We start from the raw sequence: 23,555 nt of genomic DNA, 5'->3' as shown, positions 1-23,555 counted from the left end.
TTACATCATATTTATGCATTTTCTGGAACTAACCTATTAACGAGATGCCGAAGAGCCAGTTGCTGTTTTCTGCTGTTTTTGGTTTCAGAAATCCTAGTAAGGAAATATTCTCGGAATTGGACGAAATCAACGCCCAGGGGCCTATTTTCACACGAAGCTTCCAGAAGACCGAAGAGTCAACGAAGTGGGGCCACGAGGTGGCCAGGAGGTAGGGCGGCGCGGCCCAAGCCCTGGTCGCGCCGACCTGTCTCCTGGGCCCCTCGTGTGGCCCCCTGACCTGCCCTTCCGCCTACAAATAGCCTTCGTCGCGAAACCCCCAGTACCGAGAGCCACGATACGGAAAACCTTCCAGAGACGCCGCCGCCGCCAATCCCATCTCGGGGGATTCAGGAGATCGCCTCCGGCACCCTGCCGGAGAGGGGATTCATCTCCCGGAGGACTCTACACCGCCATGGTCGCCTCCGGAGTGATGAGTGAGTAGTTCACCCCTGGACTATGGGTCCATAGCAGTAGCTAGATGGTTGTCTTCTCCTCATTATGCTTCATTGTCGGATCTTGTGAGCTGCCTAACATGATCAAGATCATCTATCTATAATGCTATATGTTGTGTTTGTTGGGATCCGATGGATAGAGAATACTATGTTATGTTGATTATCAATCTATGTGTTGTTTATGATCTTGCATGCTCTCCGTTATTAGTAGAGGCTCTGGCCAAGTTTTTACTCTTAACTCCAAGAGGGAGTATTTATGCTCAATAGTGGGTTCATGCCTCCGTGAATCTGGGGGAGTGACAGAAACCTCTAAGGTTATGGACGTGCTGTTGCCACTAGGGATAAAACATTGATGCTATGTCCGAGGATGTAGTTATTGATTACATTACGCACCATACTTAATGCAATTGTCTGTTGTTTGCAACTTAATACTGGAAGGGGTTCGGATGATAACCTGAAGGTGGACTTTTTAGGCATAGATGCATGCTGGATAGCGGTCTATGTACTTTATCGTAATGCCCAATTAAATCTCACTATACTCATCATAATATGTATGTGCATGGTCATGCCCTCTCTATTTGTCAATTGCCCAACTGTAATTTGTTCACCCAACATGCTATTTATCTTATGGGAGAGACACCACTAGTGAACTGTGGACCCCGGTCCATTCTCTACAACTGAAATACAATCTACTGCAATTGTTCTACTGTTCTCTGCAAACAATCATCATCCACACTATACATCTAATCCTTTGTTACAGCAAGCCGGTGAGATTGACAACCTCACTGTTTCGTTGGGGCAAAGTACTTGGTTTGTGTTGTGCAGGTTCCACGTTGGCGCCGGAATCCCTGGTGTTGCGCCGCACTACATCTCGCCGCCATCAACCTTCAACGTGCTTCTTGACTCCTACTGGTTCGATTAAACCTTGGTTTCATACTGAGGGAAAACTTGCCGCTGTACGCATCACACCTTCCTCTTGGGGTTCCCAACGGTCGCGTGCTGTACGCGTATCAAGACTGTTTTCTGGCGCCGTTGCCGGGGAGATCAAGACACGCTGCAAGGGGAGTCTCCACATCGCAATCTCTTTACTTTGTTTTTGTCTTGCTTTATTTTATTTACTACTTTGTTTGCTGCACTAAATCAAAACACACAAAAAATTAGTTACTTGTTTTACTTTACTTAATTCCATGCATGTTTTTATTTCATTAGTTAGGCTTAATGGAAAACAACAAAAATATTAGAGATCTTTATAGTATTTATCTTGAGTTAGGACATGAGGTGTTTGAAGAGAAAATTTTAAAACCTATGGAACTTTATATGCGTGCTAATGGCAATGTTATTAGTATGAATACTTTGAACACTATTATTGCTAATGCTATGGAAGAATTTAAGCTTGGGGAAGCTGGTTTCGATGAGCATGATATTTTTAGTCCCCCGAGCATGGAGGAGAAAATTTACTTTGGTGATACTCTACCTCCCATTTATGATGATAGTGGTATATTGGTGCCGCCTACTATGGAGGATAAAGTTTATTATGATTACAATATGCCTCCTAGATTTGATGGTTATGGTGATGAGAATAAAAATGATAGCTACTTTGTTGAATTTGCTCCCACTACAATTAATAAGAATGACTATGCTTATGTGGAGAGTAGTAATAATTTTATGCATGAGACTCATGATAAGAATGCTTTATGTGATAGTTATATTGTTGAGTTTGCTCATGATGCTACTGAATATTATTATGAGAGAGGAAAATATGGTTGTAGAAATTTTCATGTTACTAAAACACCTCTCTATGTGCTGAAATTTTTGAAGCTACACTTGTTCTATCTTCCTATGCTTGTTACTTTGCTCTTCATGAACTTGTTTACTTACAAGATTCCTTTGCATAGGAAGCATGTTAGACTTAAATGTGTTTTGAATTTGCTTCTTGATGCTCTCTTTTGCTTCAACTACTATTTCTTGCGAGTGCATCATTAAAACTGCTGAGCCCATCTTAATGGCTATAAAGAAAGCACTTCTTGGGAGATAACCCATGTTTTTATTTTGCTACTGTTTTGTTGAGTCTTAGAAGTTGTTACTACTGTAGCAACCTCTCCTTATCTTATTTCTGTGCATTGTTGTGCCAAGTAAAGTCGTTGATAGTAAGGTTCATACTAGATTTGGATTACTGCGCAGAAACAGATTTCTTCGCTGTTACGAATCTGGGCCTAATTCTCTGTAGGTAACTCAGAAAACTATGCAAATTTACGTGAGTGATCCTCAGATATGTACTCAACTTTCATTCAATTTGAGCATTTTCATTTGAGCAAGTCTGGTGCCTCAATAAAATTCGTCTTTACGAACTGTTCTGTTTTGACAGATTCTGCCTTTTATTTCGCATTGCCTGTTTTGCTATGCTTGATGGATTTTTCGATACCATTGACTTTGAGTAGCTTTGTGCAATGTCCAGAAGTGTTAAGAATGATTATGTCACCTCTGAACATGTAAATTTTAATTGTGCACTAACCCTCTAATGAGTTGTTTTGAGTTTGGTGTGGAGGAAGTTTTCAAGGATCAAGAGAGGGAGATGATACAACATGATCAAGGAGAGTGAAAGCTCTAAGCTTGGGGATGCCCCGGTGGTTCACCCCTGCATACATCAAGAAGACTCAAGCGTCTAAGCTTGGGGATGCCCAAGACATCCCCTTCTTCATCGACAACATTATCAGGTTCCTCTAGTGAAACTATATTTTTATTCCATCACATCTTATGTACTTTGCTTGGAGCGTCGGTTTGTTTTTGTTTTTGTTTTGTTTGAATAAAATGGATCCTAGCATTCGTTGTGTGGGAGAGAGACACGCCCCGCTGTTGCATATGGACAAATATGTCCTTAGGCTTTACTCATAATATTCATGGTGAAGTTTCTTCTTCGTTAAATTGTTATGTGGTTGGAATTGGAAAATGATACATGTAGTAATTGCTATAATGTTTTGGATAATGTGATACTTGGCAATTTTTGTGCTCATGTTTAAGCTCTTGCATCATATACTTTGCACCCATTAATGAAGAAATACATAGAGCATGCTAAAATTTGGTTTGCATAATTGGTCTCTCTAAGGTCTAGATAATTTCTAGTATTGAGTTTGAACAACAAGGAAGACGGTGTAGAGTCTTATAATGTTTACAATATGTCTTTTATGTGAGTTTTGCTGCACCGCTTCATCCTTGTGTTTGTTTCAAATAGCCTTGCTAGCCTAAACCTTGTATCGAGAGGGAATACTTCTCATGCATCCAAATACTTGAGCCAACCACTATGCCATTTGTGTCCACCATACATACCTACTACATGGTATTTCTCCGCCATTCCAAAGTAAATTGCTTGAGTGCTACCTTTAAATTTCTATCCTCTACCTTTACAATATATAGCTCATGGGACAAATAGCCTAAAAACTATTGGGGTATTGAATATGTACTTATGCACTTTATCTCTTATTAAGTTGCTTGTTGTGCGGTAACCATGTTCCTGGGGACGCCATCAACTACTCTTTGTTGAATATCATGTGAGTTGCTATGCATGTTCGTCTTGTCTGAAGTAAGGGAGATTTACCGCCAAAATGGTTAGAGCATTGCATAATGTTAGAGAAGAACATTGGGCCGCTAACTAAAGCCATGATCCATGGTGGAAGTTTCAGTTTTGGACAAATATCCTCAATCTCATATGAGAAAATTAATTGTTGCTACATGCTTATGCATATAAGAGGAGTCCATTATCTGTTGTCTATGTTGTCCCGGTATGGATGTCTAAGTTGAGAATAATCAATAGCGAGAAATCCGATGCGAGCTTTCTCCTTAGACCTTTGTACAAAGTGCATAGAGGTACCCCTTTGTGACACTTGGTTAAAACATGTGCATTGTGATGATAATCCAGGTAATCCGAGCTAATTAGGACAAGGTGCGGGCACTATTAGTATACTATGCATGAGGCTTGCAACTTGTAAGATATAATTTACATAACACATATGCTTTATTACTACCGTTGACAAAATTGTTTCTTGTTTTCAAAATCAAAGCTCTAGCACAAATATAGCAATCGATGCTTTCCTCTTTGAAGGACCTTTCTTTTACTTTTATTGTTGAGTCAGTTCACCTATCTCTCTCCACCTCGAGAAGCAAACACTTGTGTGAACTGTGCATTGATTCCTACATACTTGCATATTGCACTTGTTATATTACTTTACATTGACAAATATCCATGAGATATACATGTTATAAGTTGAAAGCAACCGCTGAAACTTCATCTTCCTTTGTGTTGCTTCAATGCCTCTACTATGAATTATTGCTTTATGAGTTAACTCTTATGCAAGACTTATTGATGCTTGTCTTGAAGTACTATTCATGAAAAGTCTTTGCTATATGATTCAGTTGTTTACTCATGTCATTTACATTGTTTTGATCGCTGCATTCATTACATATGCTTACAATAGTATGATCAAGGTTATGATGGCATGTCACTTCAGAAATTATCTTTGTTATTGTTTACTTGCTCGGGACGAGCAGAAACTAAGCTTGGGGATGCTGATACGTCTCCGACGTATCGATAATTTCTTATGTTCCATGCCACATTATTGATGATATCTACATGTTTTATGCATACTTTACATCATATTTATGCATTTTCTGGAACTAACCTATTAACGAGATGCCGAAGAGCCGCTTCTTTGTTTTCTGCTGTTTTTGGTTTCAGAAATCCTAGTAAGGAAATATTCTCGGAATTGGACGAAATCAACGCCCAGGGGCCTATTTTCACACGAAGCTTCCAGAAGACCGAAGAGTCAACGAAGTGGGGCCACGAGGTGGCCAGGAGGTAGGGCGGCGCGGCCCAAGCCCTGGCCGCGCCGACCTGTCTCCTGGGCCCCTCGTGTGGCCCCCTGACCTGCCCTTCCGCCTACAAATAGCCTTCGTCGCGAAACCCCCAGTACCGAGAGCCACGATACGGAAAACCTTCCAGAGACGCCGCCGCCGCCAATCCCATCTCGGGGGATTCAGGAGATCGCCTCCGGCACCCTGCCGGAGAGGGGATTCATCTCCCGGAGGACTCTACACCGCCATGGTCGCCTCCGGAGTGATGAGTGAGTAGTTCACCCCTGGACTATGGGTCCATAGCAGTAGCTAGATGGTTGTCTTCTCCTCATTATGCTTCATTGTCGGATCTTGTGAGCTGCCTAACATGATCAAGATCATCTATCTGTAATGCTATATGTTGTGTTTGTTGGGATCCGATGGATAGAGAATACTATATTATGTTGATTATCAATTTATGTGTTGTTTATGATCTTGCATGCTTTCCGTTATTAGTAGAGGCTCTGGCCAAGTTTTTACTCTTAACTCCAAGAGGGAGTATTTATGCTCGATAGTGGGTTCATGCCTCCGTGAATCTGGGGGAGTGACAGAAACCTCTAAGGTTATGGATGTGCTGTTGCCACTAGGGATAAAACATTGATGCTATGTCCGAGGATGTAGTTATTGATTACATTACGCACCATACTTAATGCAATTGTCTGTTGTTTGCAACTTAATACTGGAAGGGGTTCGGATGATAACCTGAAGGTGGACTTTTTAGGCATAGATGCATGCTGGATAGCGGTCTATGTACTTTGTCGTAATGCCCAATTAAATCTCACTATACTCATCATAATATGTATGTGCATGGTCATGCCCTCTCTATTTGTCAATTGCCCAACTGTAATTTGTTCACCCAACATGCTATTTATCTTATGGGAGAGACACCACTAGTGAACTGTGGACCCCGGTCCATTCTCTACAACTGAAATACAATCTACTGCAATTGTTCTACTGTTCTCTGCAAACAATCATCATCCACACTATACATCTAATCCTTTGTTACAGCAAGCCGGTGAGATTGACAACCTCACTGTTTCGTTGGGGCAAAGTACTTGGTTTGTGTTGTGCAGGTTCCACGTTGGCGCCGGAATCCCTGGTGTTGCGCCGCACTACATCTCGCCGCCATCAACCTTCAACGTGCTTCTTGACTCCTACTGGTTCGATTAAACCTTGGTTTCATACTGAGGGAAAACTTGCCGCTGTACGCATCACACCTTCATCTTGGGGTTCCCAACGGTCGCGTGATGTACGCGTATCAGGGAGTAGTAATAATTTTATGCATGAGACTCATGATAAGAATGTTTCACTTGATAGTTATATTGTTGAGTTTGCTCATGATGCTACTGGATATTATTATGATAGAGGAAAATATGGTTGTAGAAATTTTCATGTTACTAAAACACCTCTCTTTTTGCTGAAAATCTTGAAGCTGCACTTGTTTTATCTTTCTATGCTTGTTGCGTTATGCTTCTTGAATTTGTTTATTTACAAGATTCCTTTTCATAGGAAGTGGGTTAGACTTAAAAGTATTTCTAATTTGCTTCTTGATGCTCTCTTTTGCTTCAACTACTATTTCTTGCGAGTGCATCATTAAAACTGCTGAGCCCATCTTAATGGCTATAAAGAAAGAACTTATTGGGAGATAACCCATGTGTTATTTTGCTACAGTACTTTTGTTTTATATTTGTATCTTGGAAGTTGTTACTACTGTAGCAACCTCTCCTTATCTTTATTTTATTGCATTGTTGTGCCAAGTAAAGTCTTTGATAGTAAGGTTCATACTAGATTTGGATTACTGCGCAGAAACAGATTTCTTGCTGTCACGAATTTGGGTTGAATTCTGTGTAGGTAACTCAGAAAATTCTGCCAATTTACGTGAGTGATCCTCAGATATGTACGCAACTTTCATTCAATTTGAGCATTTTCATTTGAGCAAGTCTGGTGGCTCTTAGAAATTCTTCTTTACGGACTGTTCTGTTTTGATAGATTCTGCCTTTTATTTCGCATTGCCTCTTTTGCTGTGTTGGATGGATTTATTTGTTCCATTAACTTCCAGTAGCTTTGAGCAATGTCCAGAAGTGTTAAGAATGAATGTGTCACCTCTGAACATGTGAATTTTTGATTATGCACTAACCCTCTAATAAGTTTGTTTTGAGTTTGGTGTGGAGGAAGTTTTCAAGGGTCAAGAGAGGAGGATGATATAATACGATCAAGAAGAGTGAAAAGTTTAAGCTTGGGGATGCCCCCGTGGTTCATCCCTGCATATTTCAAGAAGACTCAAGCATCTAAGCTTGGGGATGCCCAAGGCATCCCCTTCTTCATCAACAATTTATCAGGTTTCTTCTCTTGAAACTATATTTTTATTCGGTCACATCTTATGTACTTTACTTGGAGCGTCTGTGTGCTTTTATTTTCGTTTTGTTATTTCCATTCTCTTAATAAATGCTTGTGTGGGAGAGAGACACGCTCCGCTGGTTCATATGAACACATGTGTTCTTAGCTTTTAATTTTCATGGCGAATGTTGAAACTGCTTCATTAATTGTTATATGGTTGGAAACGGGAAATGCTACATGTAGTAATTGGTATGATGTCTTGAATAACTTGATACTTGGCAATTGTTGTGCTCATGATTAAGCTCTTGCATCATATACTTTGCACCTATTAGTGAAGAACTACATAGAGCTTGTTAAAATTTGGTTTGCATGATTGGTCTCTCTAAGGTCTAGATATTTTCTAGTAAAGTGTTTGAACAACAAGGAAGACAATGTAGAGTCTTATAATGCTTGCAATATGTTCTTATGTAAGTTTTGCTGTACCAGTTCATACTTTTGTTTGCTTCAAACAACCTTGCTAGCCTAAGCCTTGTATTGAGAGGGATTACTTCTCATGCATCTAAATCCTTGAGCCAAAAACTATGCCACTTGTGTCCACCATACCTACCTACTACATGGAATTTCTCTGCCATTCCAAAGTAAATTGCTTGAGTGCTATCTTTAAACAATTCAAAAGTTATTACCTCTTTTGTGTCAATGTTTTATAGCTCATGAGGAAGTATGTACTGTGGTGTTTATCTTTCAATCTTGTCGGGCAACTTTCACCAATGGACTAGTGGCTTCATCCGCTTATCCAATAATTTTGCAAAAAGAGCTGGCAATGGGGTTCCCAGCCCCGATTAATTAACTCTCATAATTTTACAAAAAAATAGACACTCCTCCATGGTATGTGATTGTTGGACGGCACCCGAGGATTCGGTTAGCCATGGCTTGAGAAAGCAAAGGTGGGGAGGAGTGTCATCTAAATAAAACTAAAATAAAAAGGCACTCCTTCATGGTATGAGATTGTTGGCAGGCACCCGAGGATTCGGTTAGCCATGGTTTGTGAAAGTAAAGGTTGGAAGGAGTGCCACCCAAAAATAAAAATGTTTCATGGGAGCCGCTCTTTGAAGGTTTGTCTGGCAAGGGGGTTAGATTGCCCATTACCATTCGTTGACAACAACAAACACCTCTCAAAATTTTACTTTTATGCTCTCTTTATGTTTTCAAAATAAAAGCTCTAGCACAAATATAGCAATCGATGCTTCCCTCTTCGAAGGGTCTTTCTTCTACTTTTATGTTGAGTCAGTTCACCTATTTCTCTCCATCTCAAGAAGCAAAAACTTGTGTGAACTGTGCATTGATTCCTACATAATTGCATATTGCACTTGTTATATTACTTTGCATTGACAGTATCCATGAGATATATATGTTACAAGTTGAAAGCAACCGCTGAAACTTAATCTTCCTTTGTGTTACTTCAATGCCTTTACTATGAATCTATTGCTTCATGAGTTAACTCTTATGCAAGACTTATTGATGCTTGTCTTGAAAGTACTATTCATGAAAAGTCTTTGCTATATGATTCAATTGTTTAACCATTGTCTTTACCATTGCTTCGAATCGCTGCATTCATTACATGTGCTTACAATAGTATTGATCAAGATTATGATGGCATGTCACTTCAGAAATTATCTTTGTTATCGTTTACCTACTCGGGACGAGTAGGAACTAAGCTTGGGGATGCTGATACGTCTCCGACGTATCGATAATTTCTTATGTTCCATGCTTGTTTTATGACATTACCTACATGTTTTGTTCACACTTTATGATGATTTTATGCATTTTCCGGAACTAACCTATTGACGAGATGCCGAAGTGCCAGTTCCTGTTTTCTGCTGTTTTTGGTTTCAGAAATCCTAGTAAGGAAATATTCTCGGAATTGGACGAAATCAACGCCCAGCATCTTATAATTGGACGAAGCTTCCAGAACACCCGAGAGGAACCAGAGGGGGGCCACAGGGCCGCCAGACACCAGGCCGGCGCGGGCCAGGGGTGGGCCACGCCCCCCTATGGTGTCACCGCCTCGTCAGCCTTCCGACTCTGCCTCTTCGCCTATTTAAAGGTCCCTGACCTAAATCTTCGATACAGAAAAGCCACGGTATGAGAAACCTTCCAGAGCCGCCGCCATCGCGAAGCCAAGATCTGGGGGACAGAACTCTCTGTTCCGGCACGCCGCCGGGACGGGGAATTGCCCCCGGAGTCGTCTCCACCGCCATCTTCACCGCCATCGCTGTCTCCATGATGAGGAAGGAGTAGTTCTCCATCAAGGCTAAGGGCTGTACCGGTAGCTATGTGGTTAATCTCTCTCCTATGTACTTCAATACAATGATCTCATGAGCTGCCTTACATGATTAAGATTCATATGAGTTTTGTATCACTATTAATCTATGTGCTACTCTAGTGATGTTATTAAAGTACTCTATTCCTCCTTCATGATGTAATGGTGACAGTGTGTGCATCATGTAGTACTTGGCGTAGTTTATGATTATGATCTCTTGTAGATTATGAAGTTAACTATTACTATGATGGTATTAATGTGATCTATTCCTCCTTTCATAGTATGAAGGTGACAGTGTGCATGCTATGTTAGTACTTGGTATAGTTGTGTTGATCTATCATGCACTCTAAGGTTATTTAAATATGAATATCGAATATTGTGGAGCTTGTTAACTCCGACACTGAGGGTTCTTGTAGCCCTACACAATTAGTGGTGTTCATCATCCAACAAGAGAGTGTAGAGTATAGCATTTATCTATTCTGTTATGTGATCAATGTTGAGAGTGTCCACTAGCGAAAGTATGATCCCTAGGCCTTGTTTCCAAATACTGCAATCACCGCTTGTTTACTGTTTTACTGCATCTCTACTGCCTGCAATATTCCCACCATCAACCACATGCTAGTTGTAGCATCAAGCTATTTTCTGGTGCCGTTACTACTGCTCATATATATTCATACCACCTGTATTTCACTATCTCTTCGCCGAACTAGTGCACATATACATCTGACAAGTGTATTGGGTGTGTTGGGGACACAAGAGACTTCTTGCTTTGTGGTTGCAGGGTTGCATGAGAGGGATATCTTTGACCTCTTCCTCCCTGAGTTCGATAAACCTTGGGTGATCCACTTAAGGGAAAACTTGCTGCTGTTCTACAAACCTCTGCTCTTGGAGGCCCAACACTGTCTACAGGAAAAGGAGTGTGCGTAGACATCAACCCCCACTCCACCCTATCATACGCTTTATGCATATCGAGCTTGACTGCACAATATCCATTTTCCCCTTCCTTCTTATTTTTTATGTAATGGATACTTTCATAGGCCACCAGGATATTATCTGTAATTAGTCTACCAGGAACAAAGGCACTCTGGGCCGATGAAATAATATCACCAAGAAAGAATTTTAGGCGAAAAGCAATCATCTTTGAGATTACCTTATACAAGACGTGATGAGGACATCCCTACTACACCACTACCTCTGTCATTGACAAATGAAGATGAACCTGCTGTGAAGCTCAAGTCCAATGAAGTACGGATTGGACCAATTACAAGGGCTCGTGCGAAGCTACTTAAACAACTACTTTGATTGATGAGAACTTTATACTGCCTAAGTCCTGTTACTTATGTATCATCAGGTATCAAGAGGATAAGAGCATCACACGAGGAGTAGAGGAGCAGCTGGACGTGAAGACGGACGTCAAGATGGACGTGAAGCTGGACATGGAGCTGGACATGAAGAAATCTCATGGACGCGCGAGGGAGGAGCGGGAGGCATGCGCGAGAGGAGAAGTTGATGTCCAGGCCGGCCTAGCGCTCGGTCAGACCGGCCGCCAGACCGGCGCGCCCGGTCCCTGGCCCGGTTCAACCGGGCGGCACGCCGGATCCACCCCGGCGCCAACCGGGCGTCGTACTGGGGCCAACCGGAAGAGCATCTGCAACACTTCCGGTTTTCGCCCGGTCCCTGGCCCGGTCTAGACCGGCCAGCCCGGTCCCAGACCCGGTCAACCGGGCTCCAGACCGGCCTAGTCCGAGTCTGTCTCGACCAGATCTATTCTGGGTCGGTTATTCTTGTATCTTTTTCGACCAGAAGTCGTCCTGGACGCCTATATAAGTGCGCAGGACGCCCCTAGCTGCTTTAGAACACGTTTAAGATAAACCCTAGTTCTTAGTTGTTTGCTCTGCAAAACTATTGAATTCCCTACATCATATTGCTTGATATTGTGTAGATCCTGATAAAGTCTTGTGTGATCTGCTGTTCCATTGGGGATTAGACGGTTGCAACTTACCGCTTCGTGGTCGGCGGCTACGTGCGCAAGTGTGTGGAGTTGCGAATATCTTGCAGGGTTGAGAGCTGTTGCATTGGCGACAGGGACCAATCGAGAGATCTCGTTGCGTCATGCAAGTTATCATCCACTACATCGTCGTGTTCCTCCGCTGCCATCACCCCGTGATCATCATCACCACCGTTGCTTACTGAGAAGATCGGGCAACCCCTTATCAAGACGTTGCAAAGAATGATAGGCCTATAATGTGTCATAGTTTCAGGAGTATCCACTTTAGGAATCAGAACTATGATCGTATCATTCCATTCTTCCGGGGTCATCTTGTTATTGATTGCATCCAAGACTTTCTGAGTCAAGACATCACCAATAGTGTGTCAACATTTTTAAAAGAAAATAGCATGCAAGCCATCAGAGCCCGACGCTTTCATATCACCAATAGAGAATAAAGCTTTTTTAACATCCTCTGGCGAGAAAGGCCGTTGTAGAGCCTCATTCATCTCAGTAGTTACCCCGGGATTGACCTTATTCAGTAATTCCGGGTCGGTGTCATACACTTCTGTTGAGAACAGGCCAGAAAAATAATCAGATATCATAGGATTCAAATAAGCTATACCTTCTAACCAAACCCCTTGAATCTTTTGGTAGAAATGGGACAAAAGAAAAAATGTACTCCCTCTGTCTATAAATAGATGTCTCAACTCTGTCAAAATTTGAATGTATCTAGACTCATTTTAGTTCCTAGATATATTTAAATTTGTCTTAAATTGAGACATCTTTTTATAGACGGAGGGAGTAACAAGTTTACCCACGAGGTAGCAAGGAGAAAATCCTAGAATATGCGTGCTGGCTCTTTCCCTCCTCCCTTCCCTTCCCGGGTCGCTTCATCCAACTACCACCGCCTCCCTCCTCCTCGCACTCACCAACCGCGGCCCTGACCGGCTCCGGCCAGCTATAAATAGCGCTCCCCCATTTCCCAATCTCTTCAGGAGAGACCCGCCCTCCCCTCCACTACTGCATTCCTTCCCAAAACCCCAGATTCCTCAACTCCCGATCGCCGCCGCCCCCATTCCGTCCGCAATGGCGCTCGCCACCAACCACGCCGCCGCCGCCCTATCCGGCGGAGCCGTCACGCAGCCCCGCCGCGCCCCGTCCTTCCTCCCGCTCAAGCGCCGCACAATCCGCGCCGTCCACGCCGCCGAGCCGTCCAAGGCCACCGCCGCCACCGCCGCCAAGACCTCGTCGGCCACGGTCGCGCCGGAGAAGTCCGCGGCCCCGGCCCCGGCCCCGACCAAGTGGGCCATCGACAGCTGGAGGGCGAAGAAGGCGCTGCAGCTGCCGGAGTACCCGAACGCGGCCGAGCTGGAATCAGCCCTCAAGACGATCGAGGCCTTCCCGCCGATCGTCTTCGCCGGGGAGGCGCGGAACCTGGAGGAGCGCCTGGCGGACGCCGCCATGGGCCGGGCCTTCCTCCTCCAGGGCGGCGACTGCGCCGAGAGCTTCAAGGAGTTCAACGGGAACAACATCCGCGACACCTTCCGCGTCCTCCTCCAGATGTCCGCCGTCCTCACCTTCGGCGGCCAGATGCCCGTCATCAAGGTACGCGCGCTCGCCTCAAATCCCTCCGCGCAAACCTCCCTTGTAATCTGGGGATCTGATTTGTTGATTCGGTAATGATAATAATAGGTTGGGAGAATGGCCGGCCAGTTCGCGAAGCCGAGGTCGGATAACTTCGAGGTCAAGGACGGAGTGAAGCTGCCCAGCTACAGAGGGGACAACATCAACGGAGACGCATTCAACGAGAAGAGCCGCATCCCCGACCCCCAGAGGATGATCAGGGCATACACCCAGTCGGCTGCCACGCTCAACCTCCTCCGCGCTTTCGCTATGGGAGGCTATGCTGCCATGCAGCGGGTCACCCAGTGGAACCTCGATTTCACTGAAAACAGCGAGCAGGGTGACAGGTGAAAACATCTTCTGTGCACTTTTTGTGTGTTTTAATTTTTTGTGCATATTTTGGTGATTATGCTAATCGTTTAGTTATTATGTCTGCTGCAAAAAAAACATTTAGTTGAAAATGCTGATCATTGAATTGCTCTTTATCATTGAATGCTACAGAGCAACCTATTTGATGGGAGTGCACACCTATGCACATCCTCTTATCATTACCTTTCAGTACTTCTGTTTCTTGGGAACTCAGACATTATAGGATGGGCCATGTGAACCTTTTCTGAAGTCATCCAGTATCAGTTTCCTGCAGAAGTCATACAATTATCTGATGTCTTTGTACTCCACTGAATAACTCTTCCACCCCAACATATATTGGTTTAGGTGTAACAACATGATCTAATATTGCTATTCAATAACAGCACGAATGTTTAGAGTTTGTAATCATTAAATGTTTTCTGATTATTTTGATGGAAATTATATAAATTGTTGTCCTCTTGGCCAATCAAGAAGTATTCTACTGTCTAATTATTTTGGGGATGCTTCGTTAGGTACCGCGAATTGGCACACAGGGTTGATGAAGCCCTTGGCTTCATGTCTGCAGCTGGGCTAACATTGGACCACCCGGTTATGTCAAGTACTGAATTCTGGACCTCTCATGAGTGCCTGCTCCTACCCTACGAGCAAGCTCTAACCCGTCAGGACTCAACCTCTGGTCTTTTCTACGACTGTTCTGCCCACATGCTCTGGGTCGGTGAACGCACTCGCCAGCTTGACGGTGCTCATGTTGAATTCCTCAGGGGTGTTGCTAACCCTCTTGGCATCAAGGTATCTTTTCAGACTAACTTCATGTTGAAAACATAAAAATACACATGTGTATGCTGAGCTAAACATCCAATTGTAAAATGTGGATTTTAGGTGAGTGACAAAATGAACCCCAGCGACTTGGTGAAGCTGATTGAGATATTGAACCCAACAAACAAAGCTGGGAGAATTACCATCATTACAAGAATGGGGGCAGAGAACATGAGGGTCAAATTACCTCATCTTATCCGTGCTGTCCGCAATTCTGGTCAAATTGTCACCTGGATCACTGATCCCATGCACGGGAACACCATCAAGGCTCCTTGTGGTCTAAAGACACGCCCCTTTGACTCTATTCTGGTATGTGCTATTTTTCCTACTTCATCCATCTTGTTGTTTTACTAGAATGATGCAGCCTTTGTGGGCAATCTGCACATCATATATGCTACCCCCCATCAACCTTAAAAATGTGATAAAAGCAGAAATAGATGTTAAGCCATATGCTCATTGCTGTCATAGATGAAAACAGAGGTAATACTGGGGCCCATTTTCTGGTGAATAACCAAATAAGCTAATTAGCTGATGAAGCTTCAAAGTAGACAACTGTATGATGTATAATGTACGTAGTACCAACTAGATTCGGAAATAAAACGATTAAAAGATGCTTGCCTTTTCATTAATTATGCAAGAAGAGTTTCTTGATTGCATAAATCATAATGAGGAACTTCTATTGCAATTTTAGTCAAAAAAAGAATATTGCAATTTTAGTCATTAACTAATTGGTCAATAGCCTTGAGTAATAGTTGGTGACTGGTCAGTGTAATATCAATTTTGTATGCTATGAACGTGTCTAGACCCCAAAAAACATTTATCATAGATGTGTGTTAGCCTGTTAGGTATGATGAGGACATCCGCCATATGTTTCATGGGATGGTGGTTGTTGGACTGGTCCAGAGATATAGTCACCATCATGGATGGTCACACAGTGTCAGTTAAATGATTTTAGTGAAGTGGGTCCAGCGATACAATGGAAGTGGGTCTAACTAGTATGATGGGAGTAGATCTACTTAATTGATTTGCTGCTAAATTCATTGCTCGAAGTATTGGAGATTGAACCATCTGATCGTTTAAGAATGTTTTGTTTGTGTGCCCTAGGCATGCACTCCAGTTGCAAATCGTGTGACGGTCGCACCGTTTGCAGCACATGCTGTCTCTTAATATAACATTTACTTTAACTGACTGGTACTGAAGTGCTGGTCTCTTCTTGTACTAAGGATTAGATGTAATTATGTACTGACCAAAGCAGCACCATGCCATCTTGCTGTTAATTATCAGCTACTGTTCGAAGTTGCTAGCAATACTAATCTTAAGTTGCAAGAAGAGTTCTGCATCTTGGGAAGTGAAAGGGGGATATTTGGTCACCGTATTAGATAGATTAGTAGATTTTAGAAATAATAACTCCAGTCATTTTTTAACTGCAGATTTAAGAAATAGGTACAGAAAACATTAGACTTTTCTTTTTTCATTTGATTGAAGTGTGCATTTGAGATCATTCGCTAGGATAAGGTGTTCATGTTTGTTTCATTGATACTGTATTCTTCACTGAAGTCTTTGCAGTCATGGCCCCAAACTAATCAAGAACTTTTCTCTAATAGGCTGAGGTCAGGGCATTCTTCGATGTTCATGAGCAAGAAGGGAGCCACGCAGGAGGTGTCCACCTCGAGATGACTGGGCAGAACGTGACAGAGTGCATCGGTGGATCGCGAACTGTGACCTTTGACGACCTGGCCGACCGCTACCACACACACTGCGACCCGAGGCTGAACGCCTCCCAGTCTCTGGAGCTTGCCTTCATCATTGCTGAGAGGCTGAGGAAGAGGAGGACCCGGTCATCGAAGCTTAACAGCGTCTTGCCATTGCCATCTGGTTTCTGAAACGCCTAGCCAGGAATGGAACAGGCGAGGTAGATAGTTGCAGCAGCGTTTGATGCGTATTCCTTTTGTTGGTGGGTGATCTTGATAAAAACTGTATACTACTCGTGAGCTTTCTGTGTGAGGGGAGGGGGGAGGGATCTCTAATGTTTATGTTGGTCTATACTGTGCCGTGCACTTTTATGTAAGGTTTTAAAACCGTTTCTATTTATGTCTTCTATATATAAGAGAATAATAATACAAGACAGAAGGCTTCGGGGCTTCAAGTACTTGGCAATTGCTCCTCTTTTTGTTCAAACCTGTCTTTCACCCTGTGATGAGTTGCTGCTGCAATTGCGGCTATATTGTTTTGGTTTCGTTGAGCAGATCATTGCTGCAGAAACAAACGAGCGAGCATTATATATTTGCATTGGACTCGCAAGGTCTCCAGCTTCATCTTGCTGCTTGTTGCAGATAATGCTGCATCAGTGGCTAGTTGAATATCACATGTTGTTTCAGATATATCAGTAAACATTATTCTGCAGAGTTCAAAAGTTTCTCTCTGGAGAAACAGACATCTACTCCTTGGTGATATTTATGGTGTGACAAAACAATCTTGCTTACGAAGACAAAGATCTAACGCACTCACAAAGCAGCGGTGGAAATCCTAAGTCAGCCCCGATTTGTCAGCATGGGATCAAATTCCAACCAACCAAGGCAACCCGCGTTGGTCCATAATCATTCGGTAACACAATTCTTTCATATGTCTAGGATTACCGATATGTATGAGGTCATGCTAAGTTCCAGTGACTCAAAACATGTATATATGTACGACTCTGTTTTCCACATGTAGCGCTGTTGCAGATAGGAGGGAACTAGGTTTCAAAGTTGCTGCCAAGGACAAAGTACCTAAACAAAACTAACATGCTTTTGAGTTTTCTCATGAAAAAATGGTATCGCTCAGTGTTCTACTACCTAACACCGCGGTTAGGCTGGCTGGCCTGGATTGAACCTTCACACCATTTTCTTATCTTTGATATCGAATAAAACCCCAGTTAGAAATATTGTAAATACACAAACAAAGCATGTGTCCTCTTGGTCGGCGAGAATTTAGTAAAATATTGATATTGTGAATTATCCTAATTGATGAGCACCAAGTGTTGATTTTATAAAATTAAAACATAGTTATGGAAAATACTCTGCAATTAAGATTAAGGAGAAATATAATTATAAGCGTCGCACCCTTGTTCTTCTCATTCCTCGCGCGAAAATCTGAAAACTTTCTCACTTGGTTCCATCGCAACACAGGAGATGGCGGTCCTCCACTGAAAAGTATGTTATTATACTACTAGTACTAGTATATTGCATGCCAAATTTTTGCTACAGTAATTCAAATTGACTCCCTCTGACGCTATTGTATGCATGCAAAATTTTCTATATGAGGTATGCCGTTTACCACTGTTTGGCGACGGAAATGACTCCCTCTCACTGGTCATGTATAGTCCCTAAAGTAAAATCTTTGATGAGTTAAATTTCACTTCTACCAAATAGACATTAGACACTATAAAAATCATGAATCCAACAATTGTTTGATGTGGAAAAACTAGTAATTGTTTGTAAATAATCTAGCATTTGTTGCTAAGCAATTGGATGGTTGTTCCAAAAATCTGGCAGATATTGCTAACTAATATGATATCTTATTTTTGTGAAACTTGGTAATTGTATTAAGACTATTTCCTTGATACAATGGAGAATCAGGTAGCTACCGGATTTTTAAAAACCCGACAATTGTATCAAAACAGCTTTGTAGTTGTGTCAGAAAACTTCGTAGTTACTTCTCAAAAAACTTGGCAACTTTATCAAAACAATTTCTGTAACCGGATCTGAGAACCTGATAGTTCGTTTCATGAACCTATTAATAGTATCAAAAATAACTTGGTAGTTGTGCTCGAAAAAACTGGTAAGTATGCTTAAACAACTTAGTGGTTGCATGGGATAACCTATCAATTGATTTCAGAAACACCACCGTCGAAAACCCAGCAGCCATATCATAAGACACGGAAAGCATTTTCGAAGTGCTTGGTAGCTGTGTTGGACAACTTTACCATTATTGTTTAATACAAACTAAGCTATTTTAAAACTGTATCAAAAGAAATGATTTAAACAATGCGAAAAAAAGAATTTGGCAACTATATTTTTATGACAACATAGGGATATGATTGAGACGTGCTGGTAGGGGCTAGTGACTTCTTTGTGACCATAGAGACATTAGGCTGCTAGGAGCCACAAGCATGCAATGCAGCGGACGGACCCATGGAGGCATGTGCAGCAACTGCTTCTTTTATGATCTACCACTGTATGGTTTTTTATTTTCACCGGGAGAAACACATTAGTTGACGTCGAGCCAACTCAGTCTATGCACGTGCAACCACTCATTCGTGGTTGCGGGCTTTTCCAGGTTTTGAACTACCACCGCATGGTGGCGCCAGTTAGTTATGTCCAATTGGTAGGATATACCAAGGAAAAGGCTCTAAGGAAGATAGTAAGTGATGCTTGGGTGCTTCCTGATGATGCAAAAAATCATAGACACAGGTAAAGATTGGGCATTGATCTTACTAAACCAACTTGACAAAGCACAGAGAGCCAAGATGTTGTTTCTCTGGTGGAGGGCATGTCATATGAGGGATGGGCGAGGGATGGGCTGCAACCTGCAAACATAGGGCCAGCAGATGCTCGCCTACAGACCCTAGATTTTACTCCTATACCTAGGAGAGGACAGGAGAAATGGCCAAAGGGCAAATGACAAGAAGACGTTGTCGCATGACTTCGATGCCTTGTAAACTCGTCAGTTCACTCACCAGACTAAGCTTCAAAAGGGATGAGAAAGAACAAGTTTTTTTATTGAAAAATACGCAGCTTTTCAGTTTGCAGCTTTGCATACATTTGCTTATGAGTACTCCAGTATGGTAGAGGGTTCTGTGGGTGTAGAATTGTCTTTTTGGCTGCAGAGGTTGTGAGTTGAGTGGAGAGCACCAAACGATCCAGATCGAAAAGAGAGCGAAACAGGTGACGACAACGTATATTGCCACGCACTTGATCGCCATATTTTGTTTCGGCGTGACAGGCAGGTAATTATGCCTAGTGTGAAAAAAATATGGGTTCGCCTTTTTCGGCCCGTTGGACAGCTATTTCCGGCGAGCCGGATTGCTAGACCGCACCGCCGTTGTCGACCCGTTCCCCCAAGATTGGCACAGCAGTTGGCGGATTCGAACCTAGACGAGGTGGACGCAAGGGGCCCAACTCGTTGTACGAGGTGGTTTCCCTGCCGCTTCCTCTTCGCCACGGTAGCGAAAGGATTGGGCAGAGCGCGCGAGGCGCGTAAGCTTGAGGAGGCTACGATGGGGGCGGCGCGATGTAGAATCCGATGGGTTTTGGCTGCGGGTGCTCGATGGCGGCAATTGGGTGGCCGACGAGGCGGGAAGGCGTGTGTGGGGAGATCGGCGTTGGCGCTTGAGCGAAACTAAAATGTGCCTCCCACCAACTAGCATGAAGGGTTTTAGAAACTTAAAATTTATGCGGCAATCTCTAATATATTAAGGATTTTGTGGCTCGTGTTCCGCACCCCCAAAAATCAGGGCCGTACATTTTTTTTTACGATGCACGTCCGTAGGCATACATTACTCTTCTCTTCTATATCGAATAAAACCCCAGTTAGAAATATTGTAAATACACAAACAAAGCATGTGTCCTCTTGGTCGGCGAGAATTTAGTAAAATATTGATATTGTGAATTATCCTAATTGATGCGCACCAAGTGTTGATTTTATAAAATTAAAACATAGTTATGGAAAATACTCTGCAATTAAGATTAAGGAGAAATATAATTATAAGCGTCGCACCCGTGTTCTTCTCATTCCTCGTGCGAAAATCTGAAAACTTCCTCACTTGGTTCCATCGCTCGGCGCATGCAACACAGGAGATGGCGGTCCTCCACAGAAAAGTATGTTATTATACTACTAGTACTAATATATTGCATGCCAAATTTTTGCTACAGTAATTCAAATTGACACCCTCTGACGCTATTGTATGCATGTAAAATTTTATATATGAGGTATGCCGTTTACCACTGTTTGGCGACGGAAATGACTCCCTCTCACTGGTCATGTATAGTCCCTAAAGTAAAATCTTTGATGAGTTAAATTTCACTTCTACCAAATAGACATTAGACACTATGAAAATCATGAATCCAACAATTGTTTGATGTGGAAAAACTAGTAATTGTTTGTAAATAATCTAGCATTTGTTGCTAAGCAATTGGATGGTTGTTCCAAAAAACTGGCAGATATTGCTAACTAATATGATATCTTATTTTTGTGAAACTTGGTAATTGTATTAAGACTATTTCCTTGATACAATGGAGAATCTGGTAGCTACCGGATTTTTAAAAACCCGACAATTGTATCAAAACAGCTTTATAATTGTGTCAGAGAACCTCGTAGTTACTTCTCAAAAAACTTGGCAACTTTATCAAAACAATTTCTGTAACCGGATCTGAGAACCTGATAGTTCGTTTCAAGAACCTATTAATAGTATCAAAAATAACTTGGTAGCTGTGCTCGAAAAAACTGGTAAGTATGCTTAAACAACTTAGTGGTTGCATGGGATAAACTATCAATTGATTTCAGAAATACCACCGTCGAAAACCCAACAGCCATATCATAATACATGGAAAGCATTTTCGAAGTGCTTGGTAGCTGGACAACTTTACCATTATTGTTTAATAAAAACTAAGCTATTTTAAAACTGTATCAAAAGAAATGATTTAAACAATGCGAAAAAAAGAATTTGGCAACTATTTTTTTATGACAACATAGGGATATGATTGAGACGTGCTGGTAGGGGCTAGTGACTTCTTTGTGACCATAGATGCATTAGGCTGCTAGGAGCCACAAGCATGCAATGCAGCGGACCCATGGAGGCATGTGCAGCAGCTGCTTCTTTTATGATCTACCACTTTATGGTTTTTTATTTTCACCGGGAGAAACACATTAGTTGACGTCGAGCCAACTCAGTCAATGCACGTGCAACCACTCATTCGTGGTTGCTGGCTTTTCCAGGTTTTGAACTACCACCGCATGATGGCGCCAGTTAGTTACGTCCAAGAGTGAATTGGTAGGATATACCAAGACAAAGGCTCTAAGGAAGATAGTAAGTGATACTTGGGTGCTTCCTGATGATGAAAAAAATCATAGACACAGGTAAACATTGGGTGTTGATCTTACTAAAACAACTTGACAAAGCACAGAGAGCCAAGATGTTGTTTCTCTGGTGGAGGGCATGTCATATGAGGAATGGGCGAGGGATGGGCTGCAACCTGCAAACATAGGGCCAGCAGATGCTCGCCTACGGACCCTAGATTTTACTCCTATACCTAGGAGAGGATAGGAGAAATGGCCAAAGGGCAAATGACAAGAAGACGCTGTCGCATGACTTCGATGCCTTGTAAACTCGTTAGTTCACTCACTAGACTAAGCTTCAAAAGGGATGAGAAAGAACAAGTTTTTTATTGAAAAATACGAAGCTTTTCAGTTTGCAGTTTTGCATATATTTGCTTATGAGTACTCAAGTATGGTAGAGGGTCCTGTGGGTGTAGAATTGTCTTTTTGGCTGCAGAGGTTATGAGTTGAGTGGAGAGCACCAAACGATCCAAATCGAAAAGAGAGCGAAACATGTGACGACAATGTATATTGCCATGCACTTGATCGCCATATTTTGTTTCGACGTGACAGGCAGGTAATTATGCCTAGTGTGAAAAAAAAATATGGGTCTCCTTTTTCGGCCCGTTGGATAGCTATTTCCGGCGAGCCGGATTGCTAGACCGCACCGCCGTTGTCGACCCGTTCCCCCAAGATCGATCGGCACAGCAGTTGGCGGATTCGAACCTAGACGAGGTGGACGCAAGGGGCCCAACTCGTTTTACGAGGTGGTTTCCCTGCCGCTTCCTCTTTGCCACGGCAGCGAAAGGATTGGGCAGAGCGCGCGAGGCGCGTAAGTTTGAGGAGGCTGCGATGGGGGCGGCGCGATGTAGAATCCGATGGGTTTTGGCTGCGGGTGCTCGATGGCGGCAATTGGGTGGCCGGCGAGGCGGGAAGGCGTGTGTGGGGAGATCGGCGTTGGCGCTTGAGCGAAACTAAAATGTGCCTCCCACCAACTAGCATGAAGGGTTTTAGAAACTTAAAATTTATGCGGCAATCTCTAATATATTAAGGATTTTGTGGCTCGTGTTCCACACTTCCACACCCCCAAAAATCAGGGCCGTACATTTTTTTGACGATGTACGTAGGCATACATTACTCGTCTCTTCTATATCGAATAAAACCCCAGTTAGAAATATTGTAAATACACAAACAAAGCATGTGTCCTCTTGGTCGGCGAGAATTTAGTAAAATATTGATATTGTGAATTATCCTAATTGATACGCACCAAGCGTTGATTTTATAAAATTAAAACATAGTTATGGAAAATACTCTGCAATTAAGATTAAGGAGAAATATAATTATAAGCGTCGCACCCGTGTTCTTCTCGTTCCTCGCGCGAAAATCTGAAAACTTCCTCACTTGGTTCCATCGCTCGGCGCATGCAACACAGGAGATGGCGGTCCTCCACTAAAAAGTATGTTATTATACTACTAGTACTAGTATATTGCATGCCAAATTTTTGCTACAGTAATTAAAATTGACTCCCTCTGACACTATTGTATGCATGTAAAATTTTCTATATGAGGTATGCCGTTTACCACTGTTTGGCGACGGAAATGACTCCCTCTCACTGGTCATGTATAGTCCCTAAAGTAAAATCTTTGATGAG

At 42.6% G+C, this 23,555-nt stretch overlaps 1 protein-coding gene across 1 annotated transcript; it reads left to right on the top strand.

Annotated features, from left to right (window-relative positions):
- The first annotated feature begins 13,007 nt into the window (after nt 1–13,007).
- Nucleotides 13,008–16,976, top strand: LOC127332356 (phospho-2-dehydro-3-deoxyheptonate aldolase 2, chloroplastic). Its single transcript, XM_051358630.2, has 5 exons — nt 13,008–13,627; nt 13,715–13,992; nt 14,527–14,803; nt 14,894–15,139; nt 16,435–16,976. The coding sequence occupies exons 1-5, from the start codon at nt 13,109–13,111 to the stop codon at nt 16,711–16,713; spliced, it is 1,599 nt and encodes a 532-aa protein (XP_051214590.1). The 5' UTR covers nt 13,008–13,108; the 3' UTR covers nt 16,714–16,976.
- Nucleotides 16,977–23,555: the final 6,579 nt, after the last annotated feature.

The sequence above is a fragment of the Lolium perenne genome, chromosome 4 (assembly GCF_019359855.2).
Source record: "Lolium perenne isolate Kyuss_39 chromosome 4, Kyuss_2.0, whole genome shotgun sequence".
Lineage (NCBI taxonomy): Eukaryota > Viridiplantae > Streptophyta > Magnoliopsida > Poales > Poaceae > Lolium > Lolium perenne.
This window is presented reverse-complemented; position numbering and strand designations above follow the sequence as displayed.

Excerpts from the sequence above, each read along its gene's own strand:
- LOC127332356 (XM_051358630.2), top strand. The coding sequence starts at position 13,109 with ATGGCGCTCGCCACCAACCACGCCGCCGCCGCCCTATCCGGCGGAGCC. Across the intron at positions 13,993-14,526 it reads AACAGCGAGCAGGGTGACAG|GTACCGCGAATTGGCACACA; the intron begins GTGAAAACATCT and ends ATGCTTCGTTAG. Across the intron at positions 14,804-14,893 it reads CTAACCCTCTTGGCATCAAG|GTGAGTGACAAAATGAACCC; the intron begins GTATCTTTTCAG and ends TGTGGATTTTAG.